This window comes from Pelodiscus sinensis, chromosome 16 (assembly GCF_052426305.1).
Source record: "Pelodiscus sinensis isolate ZL-2025 chromosome 16, ASM5242630v1, whole genome shotgun sequence".
Classification (NCBI taxonomy): Eukaryota; Metazoa; Chordata; order Testudines; family Trionychidae; genus Pelodiscus; species Pelodiscus sinensis.
The window spans coordinates 3087311-3111686 of NC_143067.1; the positions used below are offsets into that span (position 1 = coordinate 3087311).

A 24376-nucleotide genomic window follows, 5' to 3' on the forward strand; every position below is an offset into this window, starting at 1 on the left:
TAAATTGACACTGCTAGCTAGAAATCTCCAGCCAAGGGTTCAAGAGGCATATGCATACCTGAAGTGGAGAACCCATAGGGACATACCTTGAAGAATTAACATTAAAAAAATCAACAAATAGTCTATAAAGTGCTACCAGACTAAGAGAACATGTAGATGGTATCATGAGCTTTAGTGGGCACAGCCCACTTCTGCAGATGACCAGAGTGTTAGATGTTCAGGACCAAAATAAATAGGGAAGAAGGAAAAAGGGGGGGGGGGGACGACAAGAAGTTACCTCACAGGGTGAATAATTTCCCCTTCAAGTTAAATTTGACAGATAATAGAGAATTTTCATTGTGGTAATGTTGCTATTCTATAAAAGGCACTATGAAAACCATGGGGGGGGGGGTGAGATGACACTTGCCTTCAGCAAACTTGTAGTGTACAGCCTCTCTCCGACTTACAAACCGGTTCGTAAGTCGGACCCCATAGAGTTACACGCGACCGCGCTGTTCACAAGCGCGGATCACGTTTGTAACTCGGGGGCTGCCATTTATGACAGCTTTGGTCGTAAATGCGAACTGTCATAAGTCGACTGTTCGCAACTCGGGGACTGGCTGTAACTGCAATGGATATTAAAAATATTACTATTAGGCAGCAGTAATTTATCGACACTGTGGTAGTTTTAACTAACCAGTTCAAACTCTTCTGAATCTCAAACCTGATAAAATTAGAAATTAAAATTGGGACAATATGTCTGCCAAAACATGCTTTTTCCTTTAAATGACTGAATGTACAGTTTCTGAATCTATGTACAAACCACCATAATTTAATCAAAGGAGTTAGAGAGATCATATTCTGTCTGGCTTATTTTAATGTTTTTATGTTCATGAAATAAGGAATAAGTAAAGCCTATGTTCTTCTGTAGCTGATGCACTTTTGTATTTGATTCTGAAGCTGGGGACTTCCCTTTTTTCCCCCTCTTAAGTTTAGTTTTGGTCACCAGTAACGCATTAGGGGCTTGCATTGTGATACAAAAATTGCCAAGCAAAGCTAAGCAGTCCTGAATTCTACAGCACCCAAGAGGCATCATGTTGGAGTTACAGCTTTAAAGATTTGATGCATTTTAAAATACATTTTTTTTCATCTAGTAGCTATGGGAGAAATTAATGGACACATGTTACTTGGCAAATTTTATTTAACTAATGAATACACTGGTAAAATGAAAGGGGATGTTTTAAAAAAATGGAACATTCCTAAAGACCAGCACAAGCTGGAATAACAGCTATAAAGAGACAGAAACCTAGTAGTGCCTACAAGAGACCATTTACAGATATTAAAAAATAGGTCTGGAATTTTGATTTTTTTTTCAAACTACCATTATTATGCTTACAGATGGCCCTCTTGTGACTTTCATGAAAATCCCTCAGATATGAGTGTGGGTATAAAAACCTAGACTGACAAGAATAACATATGAATTATGAGTTTAATTAGCACTTGTCTTTATTTATAATTCCTAGTTTTTTCTTAGCTTTAACTTTGACTTGTGAGGTAAATAATACAGACCTATGGTGTCCTTTTACTATGAAATTTCCCTTTTTTGCCATTCCTGGTTTCCTCACAAGTATAATCTATCATGGAAAATGTTGCTTTTCAGTGTATGCAAATGGGGATGAGGCCAGGAACCTCGGATTAAACTTTTGCTTATAAGTGAAACACAGGTTTGGCAAAGGTGAAAAAAATTCACTGAGCAGTTGCACGACCTAGACCCTTAAAACTACTTTCAGTTTACTTTGAGCATTTTACATACTAAAAGTTCCTGTGACTTGCATAGTGGTGTGCTTCAGTTTTTAGGAGCAGGAAGCAAAGCTTCAGAGTTCTGACCTGAAAGTATTCAGGCTGTATCAGCCTAGTATATATGCCTTACACTAAAGATAGAATGTGGGGGAGGGGGGAGAATAATTACATTGTAGAAATTAAGTGTTCCCCGCGGACAGAGGCTGCGCCAGCATCCTGCCTGCTTCCTCCTATGCTGGTCCCCCGCCCCTGAGCACCAGCTCCCACCTGTCCCCCCTCTGTGGGAGGCAACAAATAGCGGGGAGGGGGTTCCGTGGAGATGGCGCACATGGAGAGCTGGCTTGAAAGTCAGCTTCCAGCATGTATGGGCTCCCACCTGGCCCCCTCACCCTCAACTCTGCTGCCTCTCTCTCTGAGGCAGCAGAGCATAGGTGGGGAGGGCAGGTGGCTCTGTGGTATCTGGTGCTCACGGGGGAGTTGGCTTAAAAGCTGGCCACCCCAAGGGCACTGTGCTCCTGCCTTCCCCCACTCCTTGCTGCCTCTGAAACAGCAGCAACAAGAAGGGGGAAAGTGTGTGTAGTCGTTAGGAATAACTGATAAGCCCAGGCTTATTGGTTAATCGTTTACACTACTATACAGTAACATCCCTAGTGGCTAGCCCAAACTGACATCGTGCCAGCTGATGTAAGACTGTCAACCTGCTCTTGGAATCACCACCTAACCACAGTGTAAGCATAAACTCTAAGATGATTAAGTACAACGGAGACTTCCATGATAGAATAATTCCGTCAATAGGCCTAAATGAAACCAGTCTGAAAACAAACAATAAAGGTGTTGAGAAATGTTGTGACCTCAAAAGGAACTGCATGTTTTCTGTACAGCAGAAAATAGCTGGCCCATTTAGGATTCAGTTAGAAATGTTAAAATGACATTAGTTACAATTTCTCAAACTGCGTATTATACACACAGTTCACCATCATTAATGTGCACCCACCCTTGCTGTTTGAGGCAGAGCAGGCAGACATCATCTGATATTAGCCTCATTTGCAACTTGAGAGTGCTACCTGATGTGCCGCTCCCAGAATTTCTTGTCTTTTAAGTGGAAGACTGACGAGGAACAGACTGGCTGCAGTCGCTTTTGCGGAAAAACTTGCCAGCTGTCTACACCGGCCGCTTGAATTTGCGCAAGAACACTGACCATCTAATGTAAGATTGTCAGTGTTCTTGCGCAAATACAATGACTCTCCCGTTCGGGGGAAAAAGCCCTTTTGCGCAAATGTATTTACACAAGAGGGCCAGTGTAGACAGCTAAAAACTGTTTTGAGCAAAAAAAGCCCCGATAGTGAAAATGGCGATCGGGGCTTTCTTGTGCAGAACCACGTCTAGACTGGCACAGACGCTTTTCCACAAAAAGCACTTTTTGCGGAAAAGCATCCGTGCCAATCTAGATGCTCTTTTCTGCAAATGCTTTTAGCGGGAAAAACTTTTCCGTTATAAGCATTTGTGGAAAATCATGCCAGTCTAGACGCAGCCGAAATGTTTGCGGGAATTGTTCTTTTGAGGTTCTAAATGTGTCTTAAAATTTTAATTCATTTTGGAATGAGCCTATCACTTTGTTCTACTGTATGTAGGAATTTCTAATTTGTAAGTTTCTATAGCTGATCATATGGAAAAATTATGTAAATGTTTTCAAGTTTGTTGTTCCATCTTAGATTGTTCTCTTTCCATTGTACTTGCAGGCAGAAACTAGAAACTGGGGCTATAATGCAAATGAAACCTTGTGTTGTCTTTTTAGGATTTAATTGTTGCTTGATCTTCTAGTGGGCCATTTCAACAAATGATACTTCTGAAGGGAGAGGAAACTTCATAATGTCCTTCTAAATAAGCTTTTTAAAAACTGTTGTATATAATATTGATAGCAAAGTGTTGCAATACAAAAGAATATTTATTTTTAAATACAATAAGGTATTAGTATTGTTTTGTAGCTCCATTTCAGTTCACCTCCCCCCCCCCCCCCCCCCAAAATTTAAACAGAGACCAATGCATTTAGGCATCTCTTATCCTAGATGTTGGATTGTCACAATTTTATTTGTATGCAAACTTTCTGGCATACTTCAGTGTGAACCAATGGAAGTGGACTGTTTGCATTAACATACAGTCCTCTGGCTTGTTACTTATGAAATAACTTTATCCAATTGTTTATAAAATAAATGGACTTCTAGGCTGTGACGGTTTAATTGAAAGCTTAAAGGCAAATAGAAGTATTGAGCTAACAGAATATTGAGAGTTAGTAACTGCATCTTTTATTATCTTTAATTGGCTATTCAGGTAGCGGGAAAGCAAAATTACAGTCATCCAAATTGATCAGAGAACAGGGAGAAAAATCTGAAACGAGAAGATTGGGTGACAGGTTTTTTCTTTAAAACTGCTTTTTTTGTTATCTTAAATGACTGTAGTATGATAAAAGGGTGAAGATTAAACAAATTGTGGGATTGTACATTGAGATGTTCCAGACCATTGGATCAAAGAAATGTATCTGAATATTGTTCTCCGGATGTATTTGAAGCAATAATGTTTATTTGGAACTAAAAGTTTGCATGCAGAGAGTTTTCAGGTTTAGGGTTTTAAATTGTTATTTTTCTAAGGGAGAACTTGCATTCAGACACCTATTTCTGGCAAACTGGATAAAAATGTTATGACCAAATAACTGATTCTGAAACTGTTTCCACTATAATCTTAATGTCTGGAATCATAAGAGCTTCCTTGATATGATACTTAAAGTAAACTGAGGTACAGTGCTCCTTGAATATACAGTGGGAAAAGGACAAAAATATATTTACTCCTTAGAATTCCAGATATTTCTTAACTTAGAAAAAGGTTTTTAATAAAACTCATTACATATAGTCATTCTCCTCTAGAATAGAGATTATTCCAGTCTCAGGAAAATTTGTTTCATATTGGTTTCAGATGCCTTGGACTTGAGCTACAGGTTTTTTTTTTGTACTGATTTAACTATTTTGGTTGGGGATGTGAATTTTTTTAGCCTAAATCAGAGGCCCCAGAAGTGTGGGGCATGCCCTCATGGAGGGGGAGGGCACGGAGGACTGCCGAGGGAGGTGATACTGCCTCTGTCTGTGCCCCTCCCTTTGAAGCCCATCCACAGCAAGGTGTGCATGTGAAATGAGAATAGGACACAGGAGGCCACACCAGGGGTGGGGATGGTTTGGGGATGTGGCCTGCCCAAGACCAAATCTGTTCCTGTCCAGCCGCACCGAACTATGTCCCAATTCCCTGCTTGGCCCTGTCCCGAGCCTCAGCTGTTGGCTGCAGCTTCATTTCCTGGCTGGGATTGGGGGCAAGGCTGGAAGCAAATCTGCAGTGGCTGCAGCAGCCCAGCTGTGGCTCTGTTCCCCCCTACCCAGCTTCTCCACTCCCAGACTACCCCCACCCCTGGTGTGGCCCTCTTCCCCGTTCTTATTTCACACTCACATCCTGCTGTGGTCCTGCTCCAAGGAGAGGGGCAGAGGTAAGGGTGGGTCATGACTCTCAAGTTTGGGGATCACTGACCTAAATACTGAAGTGGTACAGTTTTTGGAGAGATAAGCCCTAAGTGTTAGCACACACCAGTGTGGGTGTAAATTCTAATGCCCACCAGTGTGTCATGAACATGATTGGTGCATACTGTGTTTTCTAGTGTATGTTGACATAGTGTGTTTAAAATGGAACCCAATCAGTACACGCTAGGGAGCTTTTAGCATGCGTCCACAGGGGCCACTTAGTGCACAACACGCTGGTGCGCGCTAGAATTTACATCCCAACTGGTGCATACCAACATGCAGCGTAGACAAGTCCTGCATTATGCTACAGCATAGCTTCTGTGCAGAGTCTGAGCAGCGCTGGGGTACAGTACTAAAAATGAATAACGGTGTTAGAGATGCCAACAGGTACGCTTCTAATCTCAATCCCATAACTAGCCAGTATATTGGCCTGAATGTAATAAGGAACATGAAGTGAAAAAGTTCAAGTTGTTGAATTGTTTAGTTGTCACTTAATAGATGTTTTTTGCTGATATAAAGATGGTTTTTCAGCATAATTGGGTGAAATTACACTAACATTAGATCAGGAAATGAGACCATGGGGTATTGTTCTACCATCTGTACTTATAGTTCAGCTTCTTTAAAACTCCAGATTACTTGAGCTTAAGCATTTTCCCCTACTAGTCAGTATCAGGATGGAATGTAGAGAGAACCTTCGCTTTGTCAATTCTTGCATCCGCAGAAAAAGGGAAGCCGCTTTGGAGGTAGGGATGTTAAATGAGTTTGTGTAAATGTGTGCCTGTTGACATTTTCAGTGGCTACACATTTACATGCGTTGGGGAAGGAGGGGGGGGGGAAGAGCCAGCTTTTAAGCTGGGCCCCTGCAAGCACTGGCTCCTGTTTCTCCTTCCCACCCACCCACCCACCCACCCTTGTGCTGCCTCTGTATCAGAGTTGGGGTGGGGCAGTTGGCTCAGTGGGAGCTGTTACACTCTGGGAGCTGGCTTCAAAGGCGGCTCCCTATGTGAGGCAGCTCCGCAGGAGCAGATGCTGTGGGGGGGAGCTGCATGTAGCTGAGAGCCCAGGTACTGCATTACTAGCTCTAATATCAGCAGTACTTGAGCTTCAGTGCTTACTCCCAAATAGGCCAGCCAGTTAAAGGGTAAAACCTCACTTAACTGGAGATAGAGGGCTTTGTATGTAAACAGGAGTTGGGTTGAGGGCACTGCTAGTTGTACCTGAGCTAACAATGCAGTGATAAGCCATTGAATGCGTCTTGTTTGAAAAACCCGGTCCTTTATAGTTGATGTGCAAAGCTAGAACCGTGCTTTGTGAGCCATCCTTTATTTATTCCTCTTTGTCTACCCTAGTACCTCCAACCACTAATTCCTGGATATTCAAATCCCAACTTGATTCCTAGTTACAAAGATAGTTCTAGATGTATCTAGAATTGCAGTTGGAACCACTGTGTCCATAGTATACGTATTGTAACCAGAGCCTAAAGTCTTTCCCTAAGAATTCCTTCCTATTTTGTGTCCTAAGCACTCAATTTATAATTGTTCAGCTAATAGTTTTCAAGCATTTATAGTTTCAAGACCATTCTTGGCAAGCTATGTTACTTGTGTGTTGGCAGCACAATTCTGTCACATGCTCTTGATCTCTTCAGAACGCCATGGTGTGATCTGTTATATGCCTTATTGGAACACAACCAAAAGAAACCGGTAAATGAACAGTTTTATTTTTTCAGTCAACTGAACTGTTGCTTGGAGTACAACTGCTTTTGTTTTCTAGAAGAATTATATTAATATAACTTTTTAACAGAGAAATCATCTCAGTACATTAGCACGTTGGTACAATATTGTTTGCAATGCAAAGAGTTGACAGGGAGACTTCTGTTTCTGCACTTAATTTCATAAACTTGAAAAGAAAAGTTGCTTTGTGGCTGGTTATTTTGGAATAATCCTGCACCGATTTCCACAAATCCTTTCTCCTAGTTTAGTATTGTCAGTTCTATGAAGCAATAAGGTTCCAGCCATTCAGTTCATTCTTTTTTGTTTTTATGTAGCTTCTTGTAATTCCTACTGCTGCTGTCTCTTATTATAAAAAAGTGCCTGTGTTGAACACTGCCCTTTTGAAACCATTATTTTTATCACTTGTATCTCATGGTCTTTCTAGGGACAAAAGCCTTATTCTTTTCTGTGTAGCTCTTCAAGCCCGAAAAACCTCTAATTTTGCTTGATCTTGCAAGCTGATGTACACGATGCCCCTTTGTCTTCAGTGGGGCTTGGTTCAGGGGTATTGAAGTGATAGCATATAATTATGCAGGAGGAAAATGACATCAGAAGTACAGGCAGTCCCCAAGTTACGCGGATCCGACTTACGTCGGATCCGCAGTTACGAACGGGGCTGTCTCCCTGGTCTCCAGCAGACCAGGGAGAAGAAGCAAAGCGGCGGAGCACGCAGGCAGCGGACAGCCCAGACGCATGCTCCGCCGCTTTGCTTCTTCTCCCTGGTCTGCTGGAGACCAGGGAGACAGCCCCGTTAGTAACTGCGGATCCGACATAAGTTCTTCTCCCATTTTGAGACACTTGACAGACGTATAAAGGAAATGTAAGAAGCTTGATCAGGTCATTCTTATACAAAGAATAAATGCTTTAACATGTCCAAATAAAATGTACATCCCACGTTAGTTTACACATATATTTCAAACACCAAATCACAGCTGCATGCAGCGTGGGTGGGGGACAGATGGAATAGAGGGACGAAAGTAGGGCAGGGGGCTGCTAACTCCCAGCCAGTGGCATGGTGACGGCTTTAGTCTGGCCCATCTGGAACTTGGTTAAGCTTAACGTTTAGCTGGTTAACTAATTAAATGGGATTTAAAATCTGTGGTCTTTGAGGGGCTGTGGGTGTAGGAAAGGGATGTAATAGTGTAGTCAATTAACCCATTATCCGATAAGCAAAAGCATGTAGGTTAATGCTATAGACTACACACATTTCCCTCCTCCCTCCCCAGACAGGGACTGCTGCCAGCTTGCGCTGCTGCCTCTCTATCAGAGGCAGCAGCACAGGGCAGCAGGCAGCCAGTCTGCGAGGGAGCTGGTTTTTAAACTGGCTTTCCTTGCAGACCAGCTCTCGCCTGGCACCCTGCACGGAGTGGCAGGAGGCTCCTCGGGAGTGGGGCCGGAGCGCACTGGCTGCCAGCCCCGCCCCATGGGACTATAGAATAGTCAACTAACTGATAAGAATTCACAGGTTACTCAACTAGTCAGTTAACCGACATGCAACATCCCTAGTGTAGGGGGTGCAGGAGTCAGGGTTAGGAGGTGAGTAGGAGTTCTGGGCAGGGGACTGTTTGAGCAGGGAAGCCAAAGGATGTGTCTTTCTTGTCCTGCCACCCCTGGGAGATTCAAACCATGGCTGCTAGCTCTTCCCATTCTTGTCCCTGTCAGGAAACAAGAGCAAAGTGCACGGCTTGTCTCACCCCTGTGCTTCCCAGCCAGAGTGAGGAATGCAGCAAACTGTGCATTTCCCCCTTGCTCCCTGACCAAACCGTGTGCTTGTACAAATCAGGGGCGGGGGAACTTCAGCCCTCCTGGCCTCTCTAAAGGGTGCCTGGTGGGGGTAGGAGGCTCTGGGCTGGAGCAGCCCCTTTCAGCTGCCTGGCAATTGTCCCTTTTTTCTATGTTTGTGTGAGAAGGAATCCCATTCCAGGTGCATCATTTTCCTGGCTCACCCAAACCCTTACTTTCCTTTCTATGATCAAAGGAAGCTGTATACCGAATGTGGTGATCCTAGCTCTTACCGACTAGGAGGAATTTTTGAGCAAACAGACTCACAGATGTAAACTGAACTGGCTAAGCAGGAAGGCTGCCTCGGCCTCTAGTGATCTGGCTCCATTCTTGCCTCTGCTACAGACTTTCTGTGTGACTTTTTTTGGGAGGGTGAGCTGGGCGGGGGGGAAGTCATATAATATCTCTGTACTTTTAATTCCCCATCTGTAAAATGGGGTTGACATGAGGATCATTACCTGTTGTGTCTATGTAGGAAAGGTCTTCAAGGCCAACACTCCTATGTTTTTGTGTAGTGCCGAGCACAGTGCACCCTCTGGTCTCGGTGAAAGCCTTTCAGAGTTAGGCATAAAATATTAACTTTGCTATGGGTAGCATCTGGAAAGGAAAACTCAGTATGATTGAGAGAGCTTGTAGAGGGTTTGTTGGTCAAAAAATATAGTGGAAGTTCTGGGTGAAGTTTGTGCTCTAGCTAGGGGTAGCCAGCCAGAATGTCACTCAAACAAAGATTGGCCACATTTATCCCAAAAGGCAAAAGGTGGTATTGGTGCAATCTGCATATTCAATATCCATTGCACTCACAGTACGTGAAAGTCTATAATATTCCATGTGATTAACATATATTGTGGCATGTAATGGGCCCAAGTTAATCTCTGGTTGAAAGTGGTGTTACTTTGAGTTGCACTTTGGGTAGACTAGAGCAGTGCTTAGGAGCAAGACATGTTTTGTTTAACTAAGGATGAGTTTGGCTGTTTAAAAGAGGGGGTAGTTATAATAGTACTCGCTGACAGGAAATCTTTGTATTATGCATCTATCTTGCAGACACAGTGCTTTTTCCTTTAAGAACTGTTTGCTGCAGCAACTGATTGCAGAATAAATCAGTAATTGTAGATAATCCATCTGTAATAGTAAATATAGTATCTACAATGTATTAATATTTTGTAAGTTATTTTTTTTGTGTATTATTCATGATAAGATTTGCTGCTACCTTTGACTCTTCTGTAAAGAGGTGTGGCATTCACCTTCCTCTGAATAAATCACATGCTCACTGTGTAGTCCAGATTAGCTTTTTTCTAAGGGTTTAAATGGTGTAACAACACTCATTCAAAGATTTTTTTTCCCTCAAGTTTTATTGCTGCACGAGCTCTCTGACCCAGACCTTTGTTTCCTCATGCCAAAAGAGTTGCATCAATACCTCTAAGTCTTTGTTGAAACTAACAGGATCTACCTGCTTTTATGACTCAGCAGTATCTATGCTGTGCTCTAGTGCAAGGTTCAACATGGCTCAACACAGTTGCATCCCTATACAGTTTTAGATGTTTGAACACTGTTGCGTTAGTCTGCACAAATAGTGTGTTGTTTCTGCTATAGGCCATACAGTCAAATGACCAAATTTTTCTTTGCATAAAAGGCAAGAGTCGGACTGTCTTAACTGAATATAAGACATTGTAACCGTGGCTATTTTCATTTATATTCCTGTAACAAGCACTTCAAAATTACGAAAATCTCTTTTGATTTCTTATTCTGAAATGTACTTGTGGAAAATGGCTTCCATTAACAATTTAGTATTCTGTCTGTTAACTGATGAGGCAGCAGTGCTATTGAATGTCTGAAGTGTAACTTCCCCTTCTACGTTTGCTTTAATTTCTGACTAAAGTCTCTCATGTCTCATCTCCTGGGGGGGGGGGGATGAGACTTCTAAATCCTTTATACACATACACAGTTAGTTTAAAAATACTAATCTAATTGCTAGTGTGTGCATTACCCAAAAGGAAACATTTTATTTACTTGTCCTCCTGTTTATCTAGAAGTCTGAGGTCTGGTCACAGTAAGCAGCAAGTGTAATCATTTTGGCTACCAAATGTATCGTAACTGTGAGAACCAGAAATCAATATGCCAAAAATTACTAGGATACCCCAACTACATTTTTACATCTTTTGAGTATGTATTTATTATAGTCTGTGTAATTTGCATAACCTTGTGAGCATACAAATGAAAAGAAACTTGGCGTACTAAACACACAAATCTGGCTTATTACAGCTGTATATTGGTGTAGGGAGAGATGGGAAAATTTGCCCAATATGAAGTTCCATGACTACTTCCTTTGTTCTGTTCTTTTGAGTATAAGTTTACTTTTCTAGTGTGTAGCTGTGTGTTGTTTCTGATCTTTAGCTATGAGTCTATGGTTTGTGAAATTGGTTTACATTTTTATTTGAATTCCATTCTTAGGGTATGTTTGACTTATCATAAAATGTGCAGTTACTATACCATTGTAGGAGAGAATACTATGCAATCTAAATATTATAAGCCCATTGTGAGAAACGCTTAATCTATATTTACTATGTTGCTGTCGTGTCCTTTATTTAAAAGGAAATATGAATTCTTGGATTTAGAACTTTTGAAGTACTTGGTGTTTTTAAATACCCAAACTGCCTTATTTTAAAAGGTTAAGAGAGAGCATGTGTTAGCTTTTATCCTCTTATAGAAGTGGCCAAAGACCTTGAATTAGAATAGAAGATGGTGGTAATTAGAGGAAGCCACTGACAGTATATCCAGTAGTGGCAGCGCAGGACCGGGGCTGGAGCCCCGTGGCAGCTTTCAGCAGCCTGCGGCAGTGCAGGACCAGGCTGGAGTCCCCCCACAGCACAGGTTGGCGCAGGGCCCGCAGTTCTTGGCACCCCCAGGAGGGCAGGGCCAGGGCATCATGGCAGCCTCTGGGAGCATGGGGCTGAAGTTGAGCCCTGCGGTAGCCCCGGGGCGGAGCCCTGCAGCAACCCCCTGAAGCACAGAGCCGGAGTCCGGTGATAGGATCCACAGCCTGTGCTGCCCAGGGAGCAGCAGCTGGGTAAGCAGCCCAGCCAGGTTGGCAGGGGAGGGTGCTTGCTGGAGCAGCCTGCCAGTGGCTGGCGATGGGGATTGGGGCTGGTGGGAGGAGACCATCCCTGGTCCAGCAAATTCTTTCATTCAGGGCCAGTCAGGTCCCCACAGTGCTGGAAGAAAGATCCAACCTGTATCTGTAAAAGCCCTGGTTTGGATGGGTCTGTTAGTAATACAAGCAGAGCGCATTCCTGTTGGTGGAAATACTTCCACAGTGATCTGTAATGTGGGGAAAAGCTTATGGGTGGGATTTTTCAAAAGTACATATGTGATTGAGTTTTCAGCAGGGTGGCTTCTGAGTCATTTGGTTGCTTTTGAAATTCCTACCTTATATACCTTATACAAAATACGTAAATATATTTATCGTTCTGTATTGTGAACAGTTACCGGTTGGTTGCAGACAACTTCAGTGGACAAAAAAGACTGAATTGTGGAGATAGTTTTGGCTTTTTTTCCCCAAAGCATTTTCAAAATTTCACCAAAAGGAGGCGACTTCTCTCTGACATAGGAAACTTGACCTTTAATGCAGCTTTCATTGGGTGACTACTTAAGTAATAGCCTCCTGTTTTTAAAAACATTTTGAAAAAGGAAAAAAAATACTTTTACCTATTGCACAGTATTGACATAAGTTGTAGCAGTTCTGGAAATGGAATGATTCTGTAACTTAAATGTATTTTAGGAGAAGTAAAAGTAGTTTATGAAGAGAAAATGTACATTCGGTACAGCATTTTAGGGTGATCATAGCAGCATGCAGGATCATTTCTTGACGACTTCATGCTTTTTAAGTTTGCAAGGGGATTGCTGCATCATGGGTTATCTTATTTACTTGGTACTGTTCTAACAACAAAAGTTGTACGACGCAGGAAATAGCTTTATTGTTCCTTCCTCCCACAAGTCATAATTCAGTTGTGGACATCAGGATGTTTTTCTTGGCTTATCTGTTTCTGTGCAATTTGCCTTGCACATCTGCCACATAAATTATGAAACTGTTAACTTGAAAAGATGGAAATACTATTCAGACTCTTACTGTGCCATAATGAAGATGGTATCATTGGTCAAAAAATTCAAAACGATTGAGAGTTCCAGAGAGCAAATTTTTATCATATCCAGCATTTATATACATCCTTGCTTGCTGTCATTAGTGGCACGATTCAGATATTTTTTTGGGGGGGGAGAGTGGAAGGCAGGGGGGAGGAAGGAAGCAAATTCTGGCTCTCCATCTGCCCTCAAAATCTAGATCCTGTTCTGGTCCTCACTCATCCACCCTCCTGCTCCAGGGACCTGAGATCTCCCTTGGCTGGTCAGCTTCCCAACCTACCTACACAATGCATAAACTGGTGCTGCTAGGAGTTGAGTACTTGCTGAACTCCCCTACGCTGAATGCTAATAGACTTGCTGTGTACAAAGTCACAGTACCACACGCTAAAATTTGGGCCAATGCTATGGAGGGGCACGTGGGTCAGACTTTAGTGGCACTGAATCTGTGTAACCTGAGCAATGCTACAGACAGCTCAAACAGTTGCTGTCATGATTTAGTTAGTACAGGGCCATGCTTAAGTGTTTAGGCCAAATAGCCCTCCACTCTTCCACGGCCTGTGAAACTTTGAGCAAGTGCAAAACCCTTGTGGGAGAGGGATTGGTTCATGTTCCCTTCCATCCCAGATCCTTGTAATCGTGTTCTAGCTGTCTGTTCTTGTAGTATGTTAAACTGCTGTTCAAAAGTAGATAATTTCAAATGGTCAGGTAGCACTTAGTGTTGGGCTGTTACCCCAGTGTAATCTAAGATGTCTTGAGAGGCATTTTAACATATAAATGCCCATACGTTTGTCAGCTGAATTTACACTGCTGGTATTGTAGTTGGCATCCATATGTTGCATCTTTAAGATCTCAAATCCACAATGCACATTTCGTAACAAACTAAGTGAAGAGAGTTGGCCAGCTGAGAGGAAGTGGTGCATGTGTGCAGTGGGGTTGCTAGCCCATGTCGGATTCGTAAGACAACTCTCTTATTTTTTAAGTTTTGTTCCAGGTGCAGTTGGCTTCCCTTTTTCTGTAAAACTAGTCAATAAGCTTGGATCTGGGGGTGTCTGGGAGAGCATGTGACCGCGCATCCCCTGGGAGCCAAGCTATTTGGGGCACTAAGCTTCCCAAGGCAGTGCCACCCAGTGTAACAGATTAAGCCAATGAAATCCCAGGACTGAAGTGCACCTTTTCTTCCCAGCTCTCAGGTATTTTTTTCTGTACCTTTGTCTTGTTCCCTGTATACTACTGACACCGGAGCTTGTTTTGGATGGGTGATCAAGTCTTTCCTCAGTCTGGCTGGAACAAATGGTGCCATGATAATCTACTAACAGAAGTAGATGAATAGAGCTGTGTGATCACTTTTCCTCTTCTGGGATGTTAATATTTCCCATGTGTTGTGCTGACCTCTAGTGGTTGATGAGCAGTGCTGGGGTTCAGGAGCTCAGGTTTTTCATGTGATGGTTTAAATGCTCTATTGAAAATATTTCAGACACAGTGGGCTAAGTATTGGGTAAATTATTTTTCTGAAAAACTGACTATAAACACTATAGATGGACTAAGCAGGTTAAGAGCACCTTATGTAGGAATGTGGGAAATATCCTTTATATAAGCAAGTTGGAAAATTTGTATGTTACGTCCATCAGCGGTAGAGACCAACTTCTGAACACAGTATTAAGGTTGTGTTGTTCATATTAAAGGAAAACTTATAACTCTTTAAAATACGCCTTTTTTTTTTCTCCTGCAATATGTGACTGAGTAGCCTTAAACTATCTTTAATTAGCAAAACAGGTGTTAATCTACTCAGATGTTTGACGTAGCACTTGAGGATGAGCCTCAGATGTTCCAGGTTGGATCTCGCTGGTCCAGCACCTTTGGGACTTGACTGGTCCCGAACAAGGGGATTCGCTAGATCAGGGAATGTCTCCCCCCTTCCCCTACTCCCCCTCCTCCCCGGCTTGTGCTGCTGCCAGGCTAGGGCTGCAGCCTGCCCCTGCTGTACCACCAGCCACTGAGGGCTCTCTAGATGCCACTGGCCCTGCTATTCCCTAATGGCCAGAGCTGCACAACCAGGGCTGGAGCTCTGCAACCTATAGAGAACAATTCTGACTTCTTTTTAAGCACAAAATCTGTCACTTGGTTGCAGATATGAGCTGCTTTGTCCGCTGTTATGGTGATAAATGTCCACCCTGGTGATATAGTGTAGAAAAGTGTGGCTGTCACTGTTTGACTTCTAAAGGTTGTGTAGTATAACCTCACCTTTAAAAAAACTCCCCTCATTTTACCTGTTACACAGTTTTTAACCTCCAGCTGTATGGCTTGTGTGAATTCAGGGGATAGGTCACTGCTTTGGTGCCTGAGCAAAGCTTGACAAGATGGTTTATTAGATGATGAGCTTTCGTGGGCCAGACCCACTTCCTCAGATCAAATGGTGGAAGAAAATTGTCACAACCATATATACCAAAGGATACAATTAAAAAAATGAACACATATGAAAAGGACAAATCAAATTTCAGAACAGAAGGGGGATTTGATTTGTCCTGTTCATATGTGTTCATTTTTTTAATTGTATCCTTTGGTATATATGGTTGTAATAATTTTCTTCCACCATTTGATCTGAGGAAGTGGGTTTGGCCCACGAAAGCTCATCATCTAATAAACCATCTTGTTAGTCTTTAAAGTGCTACATAGTCCTGTCTTTTGTTTCAGCTACACTGGACTAACACGGCTACATTTCTATCACTGAGCAAAGCTTGTAAGAGAAATCCCAATGACTGGACTGAACTATTAAACTGGGTTTCTGTCTCTTACCACAAGCAAAGTTCCATCTCCACCAGACTGAGTGTTTAGAGAAACTCCCAGTAACATTCACTTAAAGTAGTTAGTGCTTAAATCAGTTTGAGAGAGTCTCCAGCATTCTGTGACTAAAATAAACACCAAGCTCAGTCTCACTCTGCTTATGTTTCTGGAAACTCCCAGTCCACAATGGATGTGCTCAGAGGGTTAGCTCAAGAGTTAATTGTTTCTGGCATCATACTATATGAATAAACACTCCTACGCTTTTATGCATACCCAGCCTTCTTGATACTCAGGTTGATATAGCTATGCAGGAGGAAGAGTAGAATCAACTACTTGCTTGCTGAGCCAGATGCAATGTGGTCTTTGCCCCTATTGTAGGATGGATTGGTTTTTTTTCAAATCCATCTTCAGGTAGTGTCAGCTATTAACATGTTATGGTTGACCAGTCTGAAAAATACAGCATACGTTTGGTAATGTATTTTAATTTGGTTTTATGAGTGCAAAAAATCATCATTTGTTGATGTAGAAGAGAAGGACACTAGATTGTTATCAACTTTGAATGCATGCCATGTTTTCCTGGCCCCAATCAAAGGTTTTATTTTGTTCTCCACTTAATAAGAAAACTCTGTCTGAAGTGATCAGCTAGAAGGTATTGGAGGGAACTGCTTCATAAAAAGGGAATAAGTCACTAACAAAATAAGACTTGTGAACGCTTCAGTTTTCATCATCTCAAATTGTTTTTTAAAGGTATGACTGTTCAGCAGATGGCAGCTATAGATTGAGGATCGGACTATTAGGCATATACTCATAGCTCTTATTTCTATAACCTGCTTACTTAATTTTTAATAACTGCAGTTATCTCTTGCAAAACTTTTTCCCTGTACTAAGTAATGTTTTACGGTAATAGACCTTTTGTTTCCCAATACCCAACCTAAGTCGTCATCAAAGAGGTAATTCTTGTTTGGAATCATTCCTTCCCATGTTAAAGTTTGGTGTTTGTTCAGTAGTGATATACATTATACAAAACTTTAATACAAACACATTATATATATATATATAAAATTTATTTTACTCAGCTTCACTCTTCAAATGGAGATATTTGAGGAATGGTCTTTCATTGCAAATTGTTAATAGTGGTAAAAAAGCAGAAAGTTTCTCATTTCAGCTTTTAGGATTTTAGTGTTCCCAGTTGTAAAATTAAAAAAGGGAAAACAGAAGGTGCATAATCCAGTATGGTCCTTGGAGTAATAGTTAAAGGCATAATATTGTGCACATAGGAGTTCATTTATACATGATATCATAATTGGTTTGAAGCATGCATTTAAAAAAATTTAACTGGGTAGCCAGGTTCCCTGTTCTCACTACTTGCTCCCTCAGCACAGTGGATAGCTTCCCAAAGGTTTGAGAAGTGTTTCTAATTAGTCTTGCCCTGTCCAATCAAATACCTTTTTCCATCACTATAAAGAAACTATTATAATATTCTGTTTCACTATGACTTCAATTTATTTTAGTGCTCACTAGTTTTGACTTAGCTTTTAGCAAAGCCAGTCTGGGTCTTGTGTCCAGAATTGTATTTATGCCCTAGCTGACACCACCTATATCAAAATGAGTCCTAATTCTCATAGCTCTTTAATGGAGTGGCCTTACGCTTACCCTAGGCTGTAAGGGTACGTCTAGACTACAGGCTTTTGTCCACGAAAGTTTTGTTGACAAATACTGTCAACAAAGAGCGTCTAGACTACATCCAGTTCTGTTGACAAAGCAAGCCGCTTTGTCGACATGACAGTGTAGATGCAATAATGCCTTCTGTCAACAGAACTCTGTAGACAAAAGGTGTTATTCCTCGTAGAATGAGGCTTACAGCCGTCGACAAAACTGCTGAGTTCTGTCGACGTTATGTTGACAGAATTCAGTGGCAGTGTAGATACAGGGATAGTCCACTTTTGTCAACAAAACCCTGTAGTCTAGACACACCCTTAGTGAGGTATTCCAGTTGTGCAAAAAACCTAATTTGGATAACTCTTGTTATGCTGCTTGGTCCCTTAACCAGTATAAAGTGGGTTCTGTTTTAATTGTGTGGATATGTTTTACACTTTCCCATTACGGGTTGAACCTCTGTGGTCTGGCAACATCTGTGATCCGGCGTGATGTTAGTGAGCCGGATGTCCATTTATCATAGGCGTGGCCAAGTTTCCTGCAGTCCCATGAAGTTGTTTACAGCCCCCAGTCCTGGCACATAGTGTTCTGTGCTGTTTAGCTCTAATTGACCCCTCAGTGTCTAACAGCCCAGTGAGCAGTGGAAGTGTTGCTAATGCTGCTAGACAATACTGACCTCCTGTGGTTCGGCAAATTCTCTGTCTGGCACCGGTCATGTCCCCAAGGTGCCAGACTAAAGAGATTCAAGCTATATACTTATTAGCATGTGAATAGTTTCTTTTCTTGCACCTCTTTTGATTGGCCCCATATTTGGAGTTCTTGCCTGATATTGGCTGTTCTAGCTACTTTGAAATAATTGTCAGTGCTACTGTGGGGACTGAATTAAGAGAATACTTTACTAGTATTGTTACATGGAGTGCAGTTTTATTCAGCACAGTGATTCTGTCTGTAGCAAGAACTGTATTTGCGAGCTCCAGTAAATGCTGATTAGAGTGCTACAATCATTTAACTTTTATCCACTTCAGATTTTGTATACTAATATTTGTAAAGCAGTATTCCTTGATAATTTAAGGATATTAAACTTTGATACACTTTGATTCTGAATGTAGGTGTTGAGGGAGTCAGTTGGACATTTCTGAATCTTTTAATTTTATAATCCTGAAATTTGTTTGATAGTGTTGTCAACCCTTCAATGTGTGCATGTCATTTTCTAGAGACTCCAGTATTTGTAATTCTTCAAAACCACATTTGCTTTGCAAAATCTAGAGCTGGCTGGTAAACCTCCCTGATGAGGTCCAGTTTGGGTACATGTACAGCCTAGGAATCTGTGGAAGATGTTCTGTGATCCAGAATAATGAAAGCCACATGATTAATCATCAAGCTTTCACCTCACAACATTGAAAGTATTTAAAATGGTTTTCCCTAATGTTTTGGCTGGAAACACAAAATAGAACTGATTTTTCCTGGCATTAGTGTTTTTTTTGGTTTTTTGTAAGCTTAAGGAGTGTTCCTTTTCAGTGTTTATTTTATGGGGTTTTTAATGGTATAATACTTTCAGGAGACCATGATACACTTCGCTCTCTTTAATACACTATTCTTCAGAGCTGATGAGCATTATAGAGATTTGATTATTCATTGTGGTTCAGTGTTGTGAAACGTTGTAGTACTCAAAATATTAGTAGCACAAAATATTATTCTCGCCTCAGCCACAAAATGCATGTGCACAAAATACTTCTCATTTACTTGTGTACACAGTGTTTCTTGTGCCTACTTGTTTGTGTTGTGTTCAGCATCTGTATCATGAGAAATTCTTTTTCTGGTTTTTGTGTTTTGTCTTGTGAAGTACAATTGTCTGAAGGAATGTAACACATTTGCAAGAAATGACTTAAATGAACTATATTTCAGTCATATGGTTTAAGAAATCCTTGTATGTTTGTCTTCTGAACAGCATTTCAGGATTCTTCCTCCTTTTATTCCAGAAAGCCAACAAGATTTGAGTGCTCTATAATTTAAGTGGGGATGGATATTACTTTGTAAATATTCTGCACAACAAATTTTGGGTGGAGCTTATTGTTTTTTGGCTTTCTGTTATCCTTGTAGGAGTGGTTACAGAACTGACTTTTCTCTCCTGTACCACCTCTGTCCCCCCACAAAAAAATGCAAGCAGTGGGAAATCTAATGAAGCACATATAATATTTCTCTCCAACTCTTCCCCTATTTTCTGTTTAACTCATTTTAAGGCATAATACTTGGGCCTTGATGACAGCCACATCACAGTGTTCTAGATCACAGGAAACCATAGCTCAGAAATGTGCAGTATCTGCAAAACTGCTATATAGCTAATTGAGAGAGTATTTCCCCCCCTTTTCAGAAGCTTATAAACCACTTTTAAAACTAGATATGTTTAATCACAGTAAGGGCATCATTTTTTAGTTTATTGGGTTGTCCAATTAGATGTTAATTAAAAAAAAACATGAGGAATATTTAATCTTTGTGAATCCGCCCATTGAGCCACAGTGAGACCAGCCAAACATTGTAATGAGGTGCCCTGGCATTCCCACTGCCAAAGAATTTTAGAGCCTCATGAGCTGCCACCTTCAAATGGCAAATGTTTAGCTTTTTGTATAAACAGAATCCAGCTGTTGCTGAGAGGTTTTAAATGAAGAAAACTCCACTGCCCCTGTAGGTTTTTTTTTTTCTGAACCTGTTCTGTTTGTTGCCAGTGCCTCTCTGTGGCTAGAAATAACCAAAGCTAAACTGACATCACTTATTTGAAAAAGGTGCTGGAACAGTAAATGGGGGGTGGGGGGGTTAAAATGGATCCGTGGGAGCTGACGCTTGCCTATACAATTAAAAAGACAATCATAAGAAAGCTAACATGTAAGCAGAAAGGAATGTGGCAGAGGTTTTGTAATCATGAATGTCTGTTTTTTCCATATGCCTTACTTTGGACCTAATTGCTAAATCTACTACTTCCGTTTATTTAACATCTCTATCTTTGTCAAAACTGGCTTTGTTATAAGATTTCAATTGTGAAGGCTTTAAATTAATGAGTTGGTGTAAATCCAAAGGGAATCTTGGAGCATATAGTGTGCTTTAAGCATTCAGTACTAGGATACCTTCCATTTTAACTATTGTATAGCCATTTGTTTGCAAAGGAATCTGTCCATGAAGTCAGCACAATTCCCTGGAAGCTGCCCAGTATAAACTAATCAGAGAGCCCCCCCTGGCGTCTGAAAGTGTCCTCGGATATTAAATGTATATCAATCACAGGAAGTCTTGGCAATCATACGAGTCACTTTTTCCCTTCACATCTGGACATAAATTATTTTTTGCTGCAAAGGTCACAGGAATCATGGGTAGGGCATGGAATGAGGGCCATAGAAAACATGGGAAAGGAAGAATAAAACTACATTTCCACCTTTTTAGAAATAGCTATTTTTAAAAGGCCTGGAACAAAGCCAAACTATACAACTTTTTTTAAGTTTACATTTGTTTCTGAATTAAATGTGGCTTAAAGATATTCTGTTGTGGAATGTTTTTGCCATTAGATCTCATCTTGGCATTTGAGAGCTTTCTCCAGTTTGCTGAGAACAATAACTTTACTGCAAGATGGTTTTAGAAATGGAGCGTGTCTTCCTATTTTAGTGGGTTTTAAATACACTTTTTTCCCCAGTACTGTGTTTGCTCTGTACTTTGAGAAATTATTTAGTTGATGCTTGTGTTTTTACTACAAGTTTCTTTGTGGGTTTTTTTCTTCAAATTTTAAACTTTATTTGAAATACAGGAAACTTCTTGTATTCATTCCCCCTCTCCATGCATCCCTTCAAACAAGAACTTGGTGAAGTTTTATTAAAAACAAACAGAATCTTTCCCTTTTGACCCACAAGTTTTCCTTGCATTGGACAAGAAAACTAGTGTGCTGAAAGCTGCAAAGCTTCTGTAGCCTGTAGTTAAATAAATAAATGAAAATGTTCCATATGCATGAGAATTGAAAATGGTACTAGCTTACATCTGGATGTCTACAGCAAACAAAACGGCAGAAGTTTGTAGGTTTTTTTAATGCCATTTTTAACGGTGACTTAAGCAACCCTAATTGCTATTGTTCATACCTGCTGCTGAGTTTGGACATGCTTTCTTACCCAGATCATAGTCGTTTTGCTTGCTGATTACTTATTCATCCATGTAGGTTATGCTTTCTTTAGACAGTCAAATAAAGTATGTTTCAGAATCTGATTGCAAGAATTCTAATATTGAAAACTCATGATTAAGTCTGGGTGTCCTCCCTCTGGTTTTATTACTCTGTCCCCATTTCTGGGTCTTAAAAGATCTTTTCAATTCTCCTTTCTCTTTTGCTTGACACTCCCAGTTCCATCATCCTTCTGCACAGAGAGTTGCATGGGTGTCACTTTAAAACCCATTCATGCTTCTCTCTAAACACCCAGTTGGGTGACTATAAAGCAGTGGGGCTTTTTAGCCCTTCCAAATTCTGAGAACACAGGAAAGTGACTAAAAGTATTGAACTCAACCTCCACCAGGGCATTATTCCTAGGCCACTGGACGGGTTCCACATTTAATTCCAGTTGGTTGTCAAGACAGTCTGTGGACTACAAGTTGACCATAATCCTGTTGCAGCAACTTCTCGGCTTCTGATGCCAGTTGTATAATTATGCATTTAATAGTTTTTTCTAAACTTTATTCTATAAGGGGTATAAACACAACTACAGGTTGTACCTCCCTTAACTGGGACTCCCTGATCAGGCATAGACCATGGATGTTCCTGGACCACAGAGCTCAGGAAAAGGGAGGTCTGGTGGTGGGGGGCAGTAGCGCCATAGGGGGCACCAGCAATTTAGCTGGGAGCCAAGAGAGTGGGGGGGAGGGGAGGAAGGACAGATGACATAGCGGGGAGTTCTGGCCCCAGCAGCCAGGGAACTCCAGCCCCAGCGGCAGCCAGGGAGCTCTGGCCCATGCTGTGGAGCTCCCACCCTGACAGCAGCGGGGGCAGGCTGGAGCCCTAGCCCAATGGCAGCACGGCCACGAGGGGAGGGACCTACCATGGTCCGGCAAATCCCCTCATCTGGGACCAGTCAGGTCCCCAGGGTGCTGGACCAGCGAGGTCCAACCTGTATTGCAAATCTGTTTTAAACGCACAATAGCATGTGGGGAAATAATGCAAGAAGGCAGAATATAGATAGAGGTGTATCTTTTTAGTTGTGCAATGTTTTTCTGATGCAACTGTGCTTATGTATAAATTCAGTTTTCGTACTGGCTGGCACAGTGTCTGAAAAAATACATTTTAAAGTATGGCAGTTGGCGTCCTTTTTCACGTGAATAAAGTTAAGGAATAAATCAAGCCCCTCTTTTGGTAAGGTTAAAGCAAGAGCATCTTGCTTCCATATTATATTAGGATTTGTTTTTAAGAAATCATTAAAATTAGGCTTTTAATTAAATATTAACATTTTTCTGCAACAGCTGTTCATTAAGAAGGCAGATTCTTTGACTGTTTTATAGATGATTCTTAAACATCCTATTTCCTCTTTCTATATTGCATTTTTGCAAGAACTCCCGTAGAGGGTCCTTGAACTCTTGATATTGTTTTCATTCCTTTAATCGGCATACAGGGAGCCCTGTTGTTTCTCTCCCTTTCTCCTTCCCATTTTCTAAATTAAAACTGCTCAAACTAAAAAAACATACTTTCCTGTGAATTTCTCATCTCGCTTCTTTCCAACTTCTATCTCTGTAATTTTGCTAGCACCTGCTGGGATACTGACATTGTTTGGATTTCATTATAATGCACATGGTTTGAAAAAATACACATCCACTTCTATTCATTGAGTTATAGAAGTACTGGCAAATAATTGTGCAACATGTAAGCCTGCAAGCAAGCTAGATCTAGCTGTGGAAACTACTATTTTTAAATGCTAGTGATTGTTTCAGTTTTAAGTTGACCAAAAGCCTTTTTTTTTCTGGACTGATTCCAGTTCTCATGTAATCCCTAGTCTCTCATCTGTATTCTTGAAGACTAATGGAATAGTAAAACCTTCTTAAAGATAACTTAAATGTGTTGTATAATGTCCTCAGGGTAGCTTCTGCACTAAAGATGTTTTCTTTCCCACCCTGTAGAGGTATCTCATTAAGGTATCCACTAGTGTCATTATTAAGTTTTCATGTGTTTCTCAGTTTTGATGCTAATCTTCATGTGTGTGTTAATTTTTTTCTTTGCAGCACCAATGTGGTTATGAATTATTCAGAAATCGAGTCTAAGGTTCGAGAAGCAACCAATGATGATCCATGGGGACCTTCGGGGCAGCTCATGGGAGAGATTGCCAAGTAAGTGATAATTTGACTCAGCAGTGAAGAAAAAGATGCATCTTTATACAGAAATGTAAAATTTGCTGCCAAACCAAGAGGGATGCCAGGTTTATAGAAAGGAAGTGACAAAAACTGTAAATTTAAATGTTAAGGTTGTATGCTGGAAAAAAAATCAATCACTGAATCAAAAACCTCACCGTAATACTTAGTCTGTTTTTAAAATATACATCATCTTACAATAGATATTCTGTGTGGTTTTCAGCATAAAAAAGATCCTGCTTGGGGCCAGGGGCTTCAATACTTTTTAAAGGTTTTAAGTGGAGTATGACAAGCTACATTTTTGCCCTGTATTTCAGTTCTTCTTTCAGAGAAGAGCTTGGATAGTGCATGGTGAGCTAGCTATGAGGGGCACCACCACTAATGTTGTAGACCAAGGGTGAGGAATCTTTTTCAGATTTGGGGGGCCGCTGACCCACAGAACTATGTCAGGGGCCTCACACAAGTGAAAAACAGAAACCTCCCCACTCCCAAATCCGTGCCGACGTGGCCCCCAACTGAGAAAGAAAGACACTCCCTGTATTCCTCTCATAAATCAGAGCCTAA

The 24376-nt window shown here is 41.2% G+C and overlaps 1 protein-coding gene across 1 annotated transcript in view; it reads left to right on the forward strand.

The window, feature by feature from the left end:
* The window catches only part of CLINT1 (clathrin interactor 1), a 73767-nt gene that overhangs the window by 12895 nt on the left and 36496 nt on the right, over positions 1–24376 (forward strand). The window contains exon 2 of the mRNA XM_075900630.2: positions 23687–23791. Within this exon, the coding sequence (XP_075756745.2) occupies positions 23687–23791 (105 nt within the window). The remainder of the gene's footprint in view (positions 1–23686; positions 23792–24376) is intronic.